The sequence below is a fragment of the Lactuca sativa genome, chromosome 9, assembly GCF_002870075.4.
Source record: "Lactuca sativa cultivar Salinas chromosome 9, Lsat_Salinas_v11, whole genome shotgun sequence".
Taxonomy (NCBI): domain Eukaryota; kingdom Viridiplantae; phylum Streptophyta; class Magnoliopsida; order Asterales; family Asteraceae; genus Lactuca; species Lactuca sativa.
Window position 1 is genome coordinate 223,333,272 of NC_056631.2, and position 15,404 is coordinate 223,348,675.

General features: G+C 33.1%; 2 protein-coding genes across 2 annotated transcripts; one reads left to right on the forward strand and one right to left on the reverse strand.

Annotated features, from left to right (window-relative positions):
• Positions 1-3: 3 nt before the first annotated feature.
• Positions 4-3,304, reverse strand: LOC111878905 (uncharacterized). Its single transcript, XM_023875391.3, has 10 exons — positions 3,123-3,304; positions 2,523-2,715; positions 2,198-2,417; positions 1,893-2,117; positions 1,538-1,797; positions 1,238-1,458; positions 1,043-1,168; positions 778-951; positions 562-699; positions 4-484 (listed from the first exon to the last, which is right to left on the reverse strand). The coding sequence occupies exons 2-10, from the start codon at positions 2,656-2,658 to the stop codon at positions 146-148; spliced, it is 1,839 nt and encodes a 612-aa protein (XP_023731159.1). The 5' UTR covers positions 2,659-2,715; positions 3,123-3,304; the 3' UTR covers positions 4-145.
• A 6,885-nt stretch (positions 3,305-10,189) lies between these two features.
• Positions 10,190-12,125, forward strand: LOC111878928 (uncharacterized). Its single transcript, XM_023875422.2, has 3 exons — positions 10,190-10,406; positions 11,492-11,555; positions 11,862-12,125. Exons 1-3 carry the CDS (start codon positions 10,344-10,346, stop codon positions 12,092-12,094), a joined length of 360 nt encoding a protein of 119 aa, XP_023731190.1. The 5' UTR covers positions 10,190-10,343; the 3' UTR covers positions 12,095-12,125.
• Positions 12,126-15,404: the final 3,279 nt, after the last annotated feature.

The window sequence follows — 15,404 nt, forward strand, 5'->3', positions numbered from 1 at the left end:
ATCTAGCTCAAAAAGTGGGACATGGACTCCCACTCAATTATATAAAAGAAAAACAAAAACAAAATGCCAATAAAATAAAAAAACCCTCGAAACAAATTCCGTGATTTAAGTAGATTCTACAATGTACAACCCTTTAATGCATAGTTTAATCTTTCACCACATTTAGTATCCTCTTGTCGGATGCCTCTCCCGCAACAAATTTCCCGCCATTTTTCTTACTTTTACTATTACTGTTACTGCTACTGTTACTGTTACTACCAGTTGTGCCTTTTTTGGGGACAACACGCTGCAAAATACGAACGGGGATCCCACCCATATCAAAGTCTTCCTTTAAAGATCTTGTTAAGAACCTTAAATCTGTGTCTGAAAGCCGTGTCTTTCCACTAACAAACGCGACAAAAGTCGGTGGTCGGGCTTTCACTTGTGTGAAATACTTCACTTTCGGCTGAGACGCTAGATCCTTCCATGAATGCCGGCTCATTACCTGAAAGAAATAGCATCATACTTTCATTTATTTCCATTATTACTTTTTCTTACAAATTTGAACTAATAAAAATATACCTTGCATAACCAACGATTAAGGCGAGCAGTTGATAACCTTAAACACCATTTTTTGTATGTTTGAATCACCTCCTCCATCACATCTATTCTTCCTTTTCCCTCTAATGCTGAAACAAATACAACTGGGATCCCTGCCACCTGTCAAATCAAAAATCAAATATTTTAAAATTCAAACCAAAATTTTTCTCCATTAAGTCAAAAAGAAACGTAGCTTACTTGGGGTATGATTGTCTGAATCTCTTCAGGAACAGCTTTAACAACCCGATCATATAATTTATCTTTGAGAAGATCCATCTTATTCACAATTATTACCAAACCTCTCCCTTCTTCTATAGATCTTCTTGCTATCACTACCTCATCGTGTGTCATGCTTTTCCGAGCTTTTGAAACCTTCACGAAGAGAGCATAGTGCAAAATGACCATTTTACCCTTGTGAACATATTTATGCAAGAAAGTGTAGAATTCAATTATTCAAACAAACCTCTTCGCCATCGAGGACCAAAGCAACAACATGAGCCCTCATTAGATTTTTCTTTGACTGGACAACACTCAGCGACCCTGGTCCTTTTTCCGACTTTGTCCTCTGTAACCAACCTGCAGTGTCAACCTATACAAGGGTAAAATGGTCATTTCCAATGGAACTGAAAGCGGAAAAGAGAATTGTAAGGTGTTTTACCATGTATATCGTTCTCCCTTCATACTGAAACTCAACTCTAACTGAATCTCTAGTTAAACCAGCTTCTGGGCCCACAAGAACACGATCTTCCTGCAGAATTGCATTCAACAAGGTTGACTTTCCAACATTAGGTCGTCCTACAAATGCCAGCTGTAATGGTAGCTTTGACTCATCCTCTTGCTCACTAGACTCACACTCTTCATTACTTGCATCCACAGATTCTAATTTGCAATATAAAAGATTATAGCCTGTTATAGAAAGAAATGAAAGTAGGATGATATAATGTATGAATAAGCTTACCATTGATATTCTTGAGCATATGTTCCTCAAGAAGTGGTCTAAGAACTTCATATAAGTCATTCATCCCCAAGCCGGTTTCAGCTGAGAGAGGAATGGGATCTCCAAATCCCAAGATTTGGGCTTCACCAGAAGCAGCATCAACTGAACCAAATCCATCATCAAGTGATTCGGCTTTATTCATCACCATAATAATCTTGATTCCAGGAGCATGCTTTCTAAGCCACTTTCCAACATCCAAATCCATAGGCTGCAATCCATCTCTAATCAACAACAAATAAAGATATTAATTATATCATACACTCAAGATAAAGAAAAATTAAAGCTTTTAATCAAAACAGATATCAAAAGAGCTAACCTTGCATCAATGAGAAATAGTGCAAGATTGGACATCCTCAACACATTTGCTGTCATTTCTGCAGTCCTTCCAAGAACAGAACCAGATGAAGCTTCAGCCTCTAAACCAGCTGAATCCAACACCTTAAATCTTAAATCACCCAATTTTGCAATCCCCTCTCGTATATCTCTAGTCACATGATCATTAGGAGTGTTGTACACAAGTGCCTCTCTCCTTCTAATCAACCTACAATAGATCCCACACAATGTGTACGTATGTATGTATGTATGCATGTATGTATGTATAACTATTCAAGAACAGCTAACCTATTAAACAATGCAGATTTGCCAACATTGGGTCTGCCAATAAGAAGTACAGTTGGAAGCAAGCGGGCATCTACTTTGCTGAATTCAACTGGTTTTCCACTTAACTGGGTCCCACTGGTTTCAACACAAGAGTCTTTGATATCATTGCTTACATCATCAGGAGCTCGAATGGTAGAAAACCAATGTCTATTTTCGAAAGTAGAATGATGGAGGTGTGAACCTAACAATGAAAAACAATCTCAACATCTCAAGATCATGTTTTCCTGTCCTTTTAGGAGATGTACAAATTGTATATGTGTTGTATACAATCACACCTGAATAATACCTTTAGTGAACTGTAAAGGAGGAGAACGTTCATTGTAGATTGAGTGGTGGACTAAGTTTCTTGGTAGAAGAGTTGTGATACGAAAGTGGTAGAAGATCTTCTGACGTGAAAGAGTATGAACACGTGAGAGAGACATGCATTAAGAACTGCTTTTGATGATTATTAAACCTGTATTCTGATTGCAAAATGTAACCTATTTTGCGCCCGAAGATAAATATGAAATAAGAGAAATTAGACATTAGCATTACGTCGAACACCTTGTGTACGTTTAAACTATAATGAACAGAAGGCACATTCGAATGAGTAATTTAACCAACTACAGCTCCAGCAATAAAGAAATTGAACAAAGTGAACTTTGGTGAATTTCCCTTGAGATAAAAACACGAAAAAGAGTTGGATTGAATCATTACTGAAAGAGTCATAAAAATTAAAACGTGTTCCTGCAACCCAGTCAGCCGCTTGATTATAAGCATGGTAAAAGGAGGTGCTGTAGGTGTAAGTCAGTCATTACCTAAGTGGTGGAATTGCCATGTTCAGTCATTTCTAAAGGCTTTTTCTTTGTTTTGCGAAAAGAAACAGACGACATAGAGGGAGCAGTACCTGATTAGTTACAAAATTTTCTGGGAAACTGATCGCAAAGCGGTGAAGACTCAAGCCAGCAGTAACTTTTATGGGGATTGATTGAGATATGACTGTAGCCAGCCAATGCGTAGAAGCGGGTGTCAAAGACCAGCACCAGCAGCAATCAAACAAGGGATACTAATTGGGTACTTTGGTATAAAAACTCGAGTATAAAGTGTATGACATTATTTCTCTCTATCAAAACCCTTTTTTTCACTAATAATACATCTTGTTAAATCTTGAATACAAAATAGTAAAAATTAAGTTGTATAAGATAGTATTTCACAAAAATGGTTAGGATTGGGAATTTCAGGAATCGATAATCAACAACAATAAAATACCAAAAAAAAAGTACATAAAGAATTAACATGGTTTACACAATTAGAGTGATCAACTAACCAACAAACGCAAGTATAAAAAGATTTTATTAGACTTATAGAAAATACAATGTCATATACATATACTTTCTTCTTACGATTACAAACGTTCATGAATTTATAACGACAAGATAGCCAAAAAAACTACTTAAGGTCAAACCCAAAATTTGTCATCAACTAGACTTGGCACAAGTCCAACATCACATATTTGCTTATCGAGGACACATCAGACATTGGTTTGAGCACCACATATCTTGTATCGAGCATCACAAACCTTCTGCTAGAGCACATCAGACTAACACAATTGCCAAGATGATAGACCTTTGTTGGTGATTTAATATCATCAATATTATTTAAGTGTAATATGATTAAATTTGTTGACCAAAAGTAATCTTGTTGAATATTGAATAAGTTAGGATGGTGTAGGAGTGCACATTTGTTCAAGTTTTTCGAGATTCAAAGTACACTGTTATTTAGGGGCGAAACCCCTAAACGAACGGGGATCCGGGGCAGCGCCCCTGGGAGAGGGGTCTAAGGGACAGAACCCCTGACTGTCACACCCCCGAACCAGACGGCGGAAACGTCCGAGGGCTGTTGTGACTCAATTGAATACTATCACAATGAATATACATGAATCATAACATCATTCGTCACCATGCATTGAAATATTACAACCATCAGTGTTTACGTTCAGTACATTGTTTTTACACATTACAATTCCAAAACATAAACTGTTCGATATTAATTAAACAAAACATCATGATATCACTGGGTACATTTTCTTCGATTTACCTGTTACCTGAGAATACAAATATTTTGGAAAAACGTCAACATATGAAATGTTGGTGAGTTCATAAGTAATGTTTGAAAAGTAATGATGTGTATCATTTTGAAAACCACCAGAAAATCCGATATTTTCTGAAAAGATTACTGTAAGTAAGAAAAAGTGTGAAGATCCGTAAGTATGCTTGTTTATTTCTATAAGTATGAATAATTGTTAGACTTGGTATGCATCACATAGGTGTAAGTGTTGAAATCCCTAGGAAAACCGGATGTTTTCCTAATACTTTAAATTGCGCGTTTTATATATTGTTATGCCGTTGCGACGTGTGTATTCGATAATTCCAGGTGACATTGGATTAATTATGGGTCGTGAGTTGTTATAATCACGCATTAATGAAAATGACTAGGTTACAACTATACAAACGATCCCTTAGGCGTCGTCCGTACTACCCACTTAATCCAACCACCCTGACTTCTCATAGCCCCACAACCTAGGAGAAAAGAGGGTGCGAAGCCCCCGCTATTTCCATGAGTCGTTCAAGGCTATCGTGAATGCGAAAGGCCCTTGGCCCGACTCGCATTTGACTTCACTAGCAGTACCAAAGGACCCTTGGGGCCCAACAACACAAAAGCTATTGAAAGTCCTTTTACACGGAGTTAGGTTGTATAAGACCCAACAACATGTAAGCGTGTTTCCTTCGGGCCTAAAGATCATGTCATTGGGCTAGCTAGGCCCAACAAGCACGATTTGAAACTTTTGGGCCCAAAGATGGTGTATCGACGTCTGGTGAATTCCCACGTGTGTATTGACTCCCCGTAAATTTCCGCGTGTGCATTGAAGTATCATCGTTTATTGATTTTTGATTCGTTATTGATTCGAGACCGAATCAATTCGTTTGGTAACGATTTTTGGTGTTGAAGGTGTATTACGTTTCGCCGGTAGTTGTGGTACTCATATTTTATCTTAAAGGATTTATTGTTTTAAACATTAGAAATTTTCTTTTTGAAGCCCCTTCTTGGATAAATTTACACTTTTAACCCTTCATATAAAAGAATTTCCATTTTAGTCCTTAAACCATTTTTCTTGACACTTTAGTATCAAAACTTGTTGAAAAGATATTTTTCAGCCCAAATTTACTTGAAAAATAGTTTTAGTCCCTCAAAATGAAATTTTCTCGGTTGAAACCTCTATTTTCGCAATTTTTACTATTTTGACCCAAAATGGAAAATTTTTGCATCTTTGGTCCCTTTTAAATTTGAAAGGCATTTTTAACCCTTGAAATGAACTTGGTACACTAGTAGTCCCCTGTTTTACAGAAATGTGCAGTTTCAGCCCCTCCAAATTAAAAATCTCGCAATTTGGGCTTTATTGGGCCGAAAAGTTCATTTTTGGCCCATTATGTTTAAAAATTCACATTTTAACCCTTCAAAAGAGTAAATTTTCAGAAAATACATTTTAGAAACTGTTTTGACTCATCTCAACCTTCAGAATTTGTATTTTGTCGTTTTGGGCCCTTTAGTTTTGTATTTTTAGCATTTTGAGCCCAAAAATGGGTTTTAAGCCCAAAGATGTTCATATTAACCAACTTGGTTATTTTTCTAGAATTGATTTGTGTGAAATAATATAAGTTATACTTATTTCATTCAACATATTGTAGATCTCGGTTTCTAAGTTCTTTTTGACTAGTACCAACACCACAATCACATAAAAACAAATATATATATATATATATATATATATATATATATATATATATATATAAGCATAGAAATCACACAAAGCATACATATACTCATAGATCTACACATTTGCTTGTATTCTCTCCCACAAAACTTATAAAAACCGAAAAATAGGGGGTATGAAGCTCACCTTGAGTTGTGGTTTTGATTTGAAGAAGAAAAGGAAGAAAGTGAGGTGATTTTCGGCCCTAGCAACACCTTGATGAAGATCTCGAATTTGAGGTGATTCTAAGATGCAAGATCAAGATTTCATATGAGTTAAGAAGAGATTTTTGTATAGGACAAGGAGTCTAGAGTATGGATTCAAGCATCAACTTACCTAGATGATGATTTTTGTGAAGAATCCTCCTTGCAAAGTCCTTGAATCTCGAAAATATGGAGGAGGTATGGGAGAGTTTTCTTGAGAGAAAAGTGAGTGAAATGTGTGTGTGTGTGTGCTTGAACTCGGCCGAGAGCAAGAGAGAGAGGGAGAAAAGGAAGTGCTTGCATGGGAAGATGAGATTGCATGGATGTTTGAAGTGCGAAAGCCTAGATATCCTTCATACAATAATGAGGTGGCAAGAAAAGTCAACCCCCTTTCCTCTTAGGTTTATGGTTTGGGTCGAGAGATAGGGAAGAGAGATGGGGTTTTGGGCCTTTTATGTTTAAGTCCATAATATGGAGTCCAAGTTAATGATTTTTGTCCCATTGGCCCTTTTAGAGAAATTTACGGCCCAAATAAATATGAATATGATTCTTATGGCCCTTTAGGGCTAATTAGGTTAGTTATGCCCCAATGAGGTCCATTAAGGTGTCTTATTTCATTCTAGGCCCAATATGGCCCAAAATGTTAAAATGAATGAGAGTGGGTCCAATTAGAACCCATTTAAGAGTTCTAAGCCCAAGGTAGCCAAATTGGAAGCTTATTGGTCCTTTGGGCCCAATAAAGAAGTCCTAGTCCAAAATGGACTTAAACAAGAACTCCTAGGGTTTCCAATTGTTTAACGACTATTTGTAGTGCTTGTATGGTGTATTTGATTGCAATTTTGTTGTCATAAAGTAAGCATCATACATGCTCTTATGTTTTTGGATTCATAATTTGACTTAAGTGTTGTAATTACAAGGCACAAAAATTCCTGATTGTGTCACTGACTAAATTTTTTATTTGGGTTATGTTGCTATATTAAAAAATACATCAAAATCCAATTTTTTTGAAAGTTAACCCTTTTTCCCTGAAATTCGTTTTATGACAAGTTTGGTAGTTTTGATGACAAATTGTAACTGTCTAGTGACAGTTTTCATATAGGAATCATATAGTCGTTTTTGGTCATTTTTCTGGTATATCTTTTTGAAGAACATTTTCACATACATTATCTGATTTCGTATCTCTAAATTTCATCCAATTGAGTGTTTGATCTGTACTATCGAAATACTTCAATTTAATAGTGTATCACGACTTTCATATAATCCAAGCAATCTATTCATCCCCTATTTCTAACAACCTTTAGTTCTAGATTCCGATGGACAATGAATTCAAATGAAAGATCATGCCACACAACTCATCAAAAACAACTATTTTGTACTTTTAAAATGAATATATTAACTACGTTGTATCTTGTTAACCTCTCACACAATAAACAAATACAATAATAAAAAAGCATGATGATTCAAATACAATTGTCATATAAATAAATGCATTAAAATCATATTTATCATACATTAATTTTTGATTAAACTCATACTTTCTTCCTAACACATGATAATCTATAAAGTAGCAAAATCCACATGCATACAATTTACTTTTTACTTTTATCATTTATTTCTTATTATATTTTAAAAATATTGACTAAATATTTTGAGGTAGAATATCTTCATGAATTAGCGATGATCCATTAAATGCAATAAAACAAAGCGATGATCTTTAGCGATATTATATGAATCTTCATGTATACAAATTAAGGTAGTTTCTCCGATCTTCACGTCACGTGGGTCTCGATAACCATTCATAACTTCTTCTTCTTTTATATATATATATATATATATATATATATATATATATATATATATATATATATATATATATATATATATATATATATATATATATATATATATATATATATATATATATATATATATATATATGTGTGTGTGTGTGTGTGAACGAATTATAAACATATTAAATAAATCTCTTTCAATCTTTAGTTAAAAGAATTTTTAACATTATGGTGGAAGAAAAATATACAACGGTCTCGTTAACCACTAACCCTTTCTGGATGCTCTAACAATAATAATAGAGAAAATGACAAATTTAATCTAATTTTTTAAACTTTTTCCAAGAAATAGAAAAAATTAAGAAATAACCAAAATGACCAACGAAATCCTAGATGGGCCTTCACGGGCTACTATTTTGTTATTTGGGTTGTGATTCCATTAAACATATATTTTTTTCCCCAAAATCTTATTTGTAACTTCCTATCCTCAAGTGAGATGTACACAAGTTTAATGCATAAACTTATGCATTAGTCACTTATTAGAATCCCATTTAAGAAGAGGAAATCTCATATGTGAGTTTAGAGCAGAAATTGCAGATGGCAGATGTAATATGAGATTTTGTCATGCATAATGCTAAAAATAGATTTTTTTTATATTTTTTTAATATTTTTTAAGAAATCGTAATCCAAATGACGAAATCATAGCCCGTGAAGACCCATCTGCAATTTTATGAGTATTTAGGTAATTTCTTAATTTTTTTTTGGCTATTTTCTTAACATTAAGAAATTAGACTAATTTCTTTTACAAATGATATAAGCAATTTAATTAGTAAGAATAGTATAGTTATGGTGCTAAATTATAAGGGATAATGACTTAGAAGGGTAATATATTTTCGGATTTATACACATTTAGTCATTGACTTTTTTTTCGTCCACATTTACCCCTTCAATTTGTTAAACTGTACACATTTAGTCCTTATGATCGGCTACTCCAGGTTAGCCAGTAAAAAGGACTTAATAGGGTAATATATTTCTCACTTTGTACACATTTAGTCCTTAATACTTTTGTACACATTTAGTTCTTAATATTTTTTTTGTTGTAAAATAAGTAATTTTTGTTTTTGTACTCATTCAACACTTATAAATGATTTTTTAAGGTTTTTCTCACATCTTAAGTGAATAGCCATATGGTGGCGAGATAGGTTGAGGTGGTCCTGTTATATGTTGTAGGCCAAGATACTTGGTGCGGATCGGCTGTAAGCTATAGGCATGGAGACTCGAGAAGAGCGGTTGGGTTAAGGCAACATGCCAACAAACCTTGGGTATTCCAGTCCGATGACTGATTGGACATGTTGTGTATTGGCATTCCAGTCAGATGACTAATTGGGCCAAGGTATTCCAATCTGATGAGTGTGGGCTTGTTATGCATGATAATACCTTTGTTGTGTCAGGTATTTTGAGGGAAACTCACTTAACTTTATGCTTACCCAGTTGTTTATGTTTTCAGGTTTTATGGTTGATCGTGGGAAGGCGAAGGCATGAATGTACACACTCATCAACAATATTCAGGATTCCACGTTTCTTATATTACTCTGATTTTCGATAAATTTTGGAATAAATGTTTTTTTCTTAATAATGGATTTATAATTAGGGAGTTTTGCGTTATTTAAAAATGAAACTTTTTGGTTGTGAAAATGAGACGTTACACATAAACATCAACAGTCACACACACACTTCATCAATGATTGTCCCACGTAAGATGTCGTGAGAAAAACCTAAATAAATTATTATAAGTATTAAATGAGTACAAAAACAAAAATGACTTAGTTTGAAACAAAAAGATATTAAGGACTAAATGTGTACGAAAATATTAAGGACTAAATGTGTACAAAATGAAAAATATATTACCCTATTAAGTCATTTTCTCGGCTAACCTGGAGTAACCGGTCATAAGGACTGAATGTGTTCAGTTTAACAAGTTGAAGGGGATAAATGTAGACGAAAAAAAAAGTCAGTAATTAAATGTGTACAAATCAAAAAATATATTACTATTTTAGTGATTATCCCAAATTATAATCCAAAGGGATATTGTATAAAGTTGCTTTTAAGGGTGTCCAACTTTTATTTTTATCTTCACTTTTAGTCTTGACTGGGAGAGGGTATAAATATAATCACTCTTTTGCCCCTTCAGGTTCGAACCTTGGTTCCATTATTCTTCATTCCTTTGGGTTCTCAAACTTCTCACAACACCTTGTTGCCTTCAAAGTTCACACAGCTGCGTGGTGCCGAGTGCCGACTTATTATTGGAACCTCCAAGCCTGGCTTCAATGGCGTGCTTAGTCTCCTTGTTCTCCTTCACGCCTTTAACTTCGCACAAAACCCTAATCAAGGTAACTCACACTGTGGCCATCCCCTTATGCCGTATGTAGATTATGGAAGAAGGAATTCATTTCTCTAAGTTGGGACTCTTCACATGCTTTAATATGTTCTTCTATTTCCATTTCAGTTACTTTTCTTCAGCAATTTAGTTGAAATTTTTTCGTACTCTCTCCCTTCTTTGACGTCTGTCGTCAAATAGGCTATTTTCATGACTTCAATTCGATGTGATGTGTATAGATATACATGAAATGGGTCAGTAGTATACTAAATTAACTGTATAACAGATACGGCAGATTGATTTAGGTCAGGAAAGCAGGTTTAAAAGTAACAAGAAGAAAAACAAAGTGGAAATTTTGTTCAAGTACAAACTGTTTATTGTTTCTTTGTTTACCTTTTCTCTAGACTTATCACTTATGATATGAGTTTGATGCGATGGATTTTTGAGGTGAAGGTTCCTTCAATTATGTAAATGTGATTAAAATATATATCAAAATGTTAGTAAAAAGTTGGATTAAAGCTTGTTTTAAAACAAATTATGCATCCATGCTTCTCATTCTAGGGTCAAAATATCCAACATTGTAACTGAAACTGGTTACCTGATGATGTGTCAAAATATGCAACATTGTTGCATAAACAAACATTGTTAAGAGATGTTCTTTCAAATGGTCACAATGTACTTTCATTAAGTGTTCCACTTAAGTCATTTAGTTAGAAACAGTTTGACTTTCTTGAGTAATTTCATCAAAATTTTGTTAGAATCTAACAATATTACAAATACTAAATCAATATATAAATATTATGTATCATATGTGCAGAGATGGTTCTTGTATTTTGTTGATTTTTAACCAATATATATACTTTGCAAATGGTTTAGTATTGTTGTTTTAAACAAACCTATTGATGAGTTGACTCAAGAAAGTCAAACTATTTTTTACCAAATTAACCAAATAAGACACTTTTTGAAAGTACAATGACTATCTGTGTATCAAAAAAAAAAAAAAAAAATCACCTAAATGAGACAAATCAAAAGTATGTTATTATTTTATAAAGAAATGTAGTTAATTGGTGACTCAACAAAGCTTATTTTTATTTAAAGGACCTACAAGCATGGAAAACAGCTAATTGCAGGATGCTTTTACATTCATCAAATTCCATAACAGGTATGTGCTTCAAGCTTTTTTATCCTTCAGAATTTTTTTTACATAATTAGAAAAGCTTATATCTGTTATCTAGTAATTTCATTTTTTTTTTCCTGATATTGTACTTTGACAAATCTTAACCAGTTATAGCATTGTACTTTGAACCATTTTTTTTCTATTTATAGCAATGAAAATATTTTTCTATTTGGATGAGATTTGCTATAATTGGGTAGGTTTCTCAGAATGAAAATAGGATGCTATAATAAACAGATATATAAAAGTATGTTACTATTTCTTTCATGCTTACAATTGAAATTTGATTTTAAGGAATCAATTTTGTGGCACCCAAATCAGCCGGGAAAAACAAAAACCTACTTTCTGTGACGTGGCATCACAACCCTAATCAGACACATTTAAGAGTTTGTTGTGGAAATGTTTTTGTTGATGATGATAAATTAGTTTGTAGTCCCAATGTGATATTTGGATTTTGGGTGGGCCCAGATATTGATGATGGATGGGGTTTCGTTGAAGCTATTGTAATTTGTAAATCAAATATTTGATATTTGATATATATTGATTTTTTTGGGTACTTGTTTTTAATGTTCAAATCTAGATAGTATTTATAAGTAAGAAAAAGAAGTACATTTTTTTTTTATTGATCTAGGTATGTGCTTTACATTCAAAATGTTCTTTGAAGCTTCATCATGAATCTTGAACATATTTGTAAACATTTGATTTTATTTATTTATTAATTTTTTCAAGTTGCAACTTTGTATGCAACATGTCAAACATAACTTCGTCAAACAAAAAAAAAATGGTTCAGATGGAAACAAAATTTGAGTCTCAAAGAAATATATTATGAATCAAATCATTTCTAATATTGAAAGTCGAAATTAGATATCAAAGCAAGTTGTGAAGTTGTCACATGGGATTTTTTTTGGGAAGAAAAGTAGAGGGTTTTTCCGAGCAGATTACTGGTAAAATTGTTAAAAAGGCTAAATAAAAAAAACTGAAAATAATACAAGGTCATTTTGAGAGAAAAAAAAAGTTAGTTAAATCGGAAAAAGAACCAATATAAAATCTGATATTCACCTTTTATAAAACTCCGTAACAAAACCATATAATATCCAATTAATACATTAAGCTTAACAGGCTGTTGAGACTTCATCACATATGATAACTAAGTCACCAAATGACTATTGAATATACACATGTTATCCTAATTCATTTCTAAATCTACAAGATTCCAATTTTTCCACATATGAGTCATAACTTAATCAAGGATAGTATACAAATATGTATACACACATATTCTACACATACACACCAAACACATGTCTTTATAACATAATAAGTATGCATTTGTTTCCATTACTTCCAACGTATATCCAAATACATTAATAGTTGTCAAATACCCAAGTATGTAATCAAATGATCAATTTTCATACAAAGACATGTTATATTATCAAAATCTCAATTTTTCATATAACATCCGTTTGGTTATTGTTACTAATGTTTGGCAAATTTCTAATTTATCAAAACATAACCCAATTTCCTTCCAATTTCCATGCCAATCATTTTAGAATGATTTTATAGTGATCCTAACATACTAAAACCACAAAATTATCATTTTAATTCTCATTATCCAAAAATATACCCATAATAACAACATACTCTTTGAGTTACTTCATTTCCATACGAGCTTTATATTTTGTGTTCACATTTATAGAAACACGAACAATTTATTACACGAATTATATATAATTTCCACATTCCCTTCCAACTCAAGAAATCCATAAATTATCAAAGATTCACATCTTATAGAATGATAATTACCTTCAATGGAAGGTTTCTGTTCGTTAGGAGCAAAACGGAAACTTAGATTCAATTTTCTTATATGAATAATGAAACAAGCAGGAGATTACCATTTTTCTCTTAATTCATCATCTTCTTCTTGATTGAAAGAGGTTGTTATACTGATTCTGTTTGATGGAGCATGATATTGAACTCATGTATGACCTTGTGTGCCTACCTCATACCAAACCAAAAAACAAGCCACATGATGTCAATCACGACATGCATGTCACATGATACATCATATTATTCAACATTGGTACCCAATCCATTTCCAACTTATACATCAACCATATTTTGTTCTAGAAGTATCCAAGTCCAATTCCTATAAGAAAAATGGGAAACAGCCTGTTTTACCCAAAATCAAAATATAATTCATAAGAAACATGGGAAGAATCTAGGAATGTTTTCATGGTAGAATACTGAACAAACTATTTGTACCTATTTTTTGTGTTCTTTATCCTCAATACAAAAGATCACTTGGACAGGTTTCTCCAGAATTTAGCAATGGGGTCTCTGTGGTATGTTCTTTAGTATCAAAGGTTTTTAATGTGTATAACAGGAGGACAAGTCTTATAGATAAAACTTATAATTGTATCTCCATTTTTAGTGATACTTAGTGAGACAAAACAATACGTGTTTCTCTCGTTTTCTTGATAAATATTAGTAAAACTTATGACAGCTGCTAAAATGAAAATTATGAAGGGAAACCAATTGTAGAGAAAATGGTAGTTTGATGTCTCAAGAAATAATTCAAATACAATACAAGGATGAGAATAAATATGATCGTTTTCTCTTGTTTAGGGCCATTTCCTCGATTAAAAGGCCCATAATGATCAATGACACTTGATTTTGACAAACACGAAATGAGTAAAAGCCAAGTAAACGGAAAAAGAAATGAAGTATGAATATGAACTTAAACAAATGTTTAACAGGTCTAGTTGATGACTTAATTTAAAATAATCAAAGAGAATTGATTTTGTAGGACAAAAGGGCTGTTAGCCTGTTCAAAAGTTTCTTCATAAATATTATACCTTGTTGCAAAACCTACAAAGATCCTTAATATCGATTACCATTTAGCTTCATGTCACCAAATATGGGCACATAAAACGCCGTGGAGCCACAGTTTGTCGTACGTTCGTCTAGTATTAAAATACGGATACACTGTTGCCAAGGCATAACTATCCTTAAATTCATGATGAAAGATGAGGATCAATAGAGCGATCAATGGTGCACGCTTTCTATATATCCCCATCCCTTGTATTCATAAACAATTATCCCCTTCAGATCAAGTAGTATATATATTCAGCTTTAGTTTGTCCTTCTTCCTGTCACATGCCTTTGAATCATGAATTTTCTTGCAATGTCCCATACTCCCATTCCTCATATTGGTTGCTCATATGTACGAAGTTATGGGGGTGAGAGTACAAAAAACCAAGTGAAAAAAATTAACTTTCGGTGTACTACAATATATATTATGTCATTATACAAATAGAAACACCATTCATGGATGATAATGGAGAAGTGGTCCCGAAAGGGAGTTCAGTTATGAAGCCATAGGTTGTATGCTTAAACCCTGAACTCTCTGACACAAAACAAGTGTATGATAAAGTCAAGGTTTTAACCATCGTTTCTTTATGTATGGGATGAATGATTATTCAAATATCTTTGGTGCTTATAGGAAAGACAAATTATGTTCTGTAAAGTCACCAACTAGCTAAATGGTCCTGCTTCTTGGGCTAAGATAACAAAAACCCTAGTTACAATCCTTTTTAATTTGTTAAATATAATTTAAAGGGAAACAAACTCCAAGTTTGACTGTGTGATGGACCACATTTGAACTCATTGAAAGCATATATCACATAATATTGCTTCTTTATGTCGGATGTACATAAGTGGAAACATAGATGATTATTTGACAGATGTATATGAATCTAATGTTCAGAGAACGTGCATTGATTGGTTATAAAGGGAAATATAGGTTTACACTTTACACTATAAATCAAAAAGCATCAT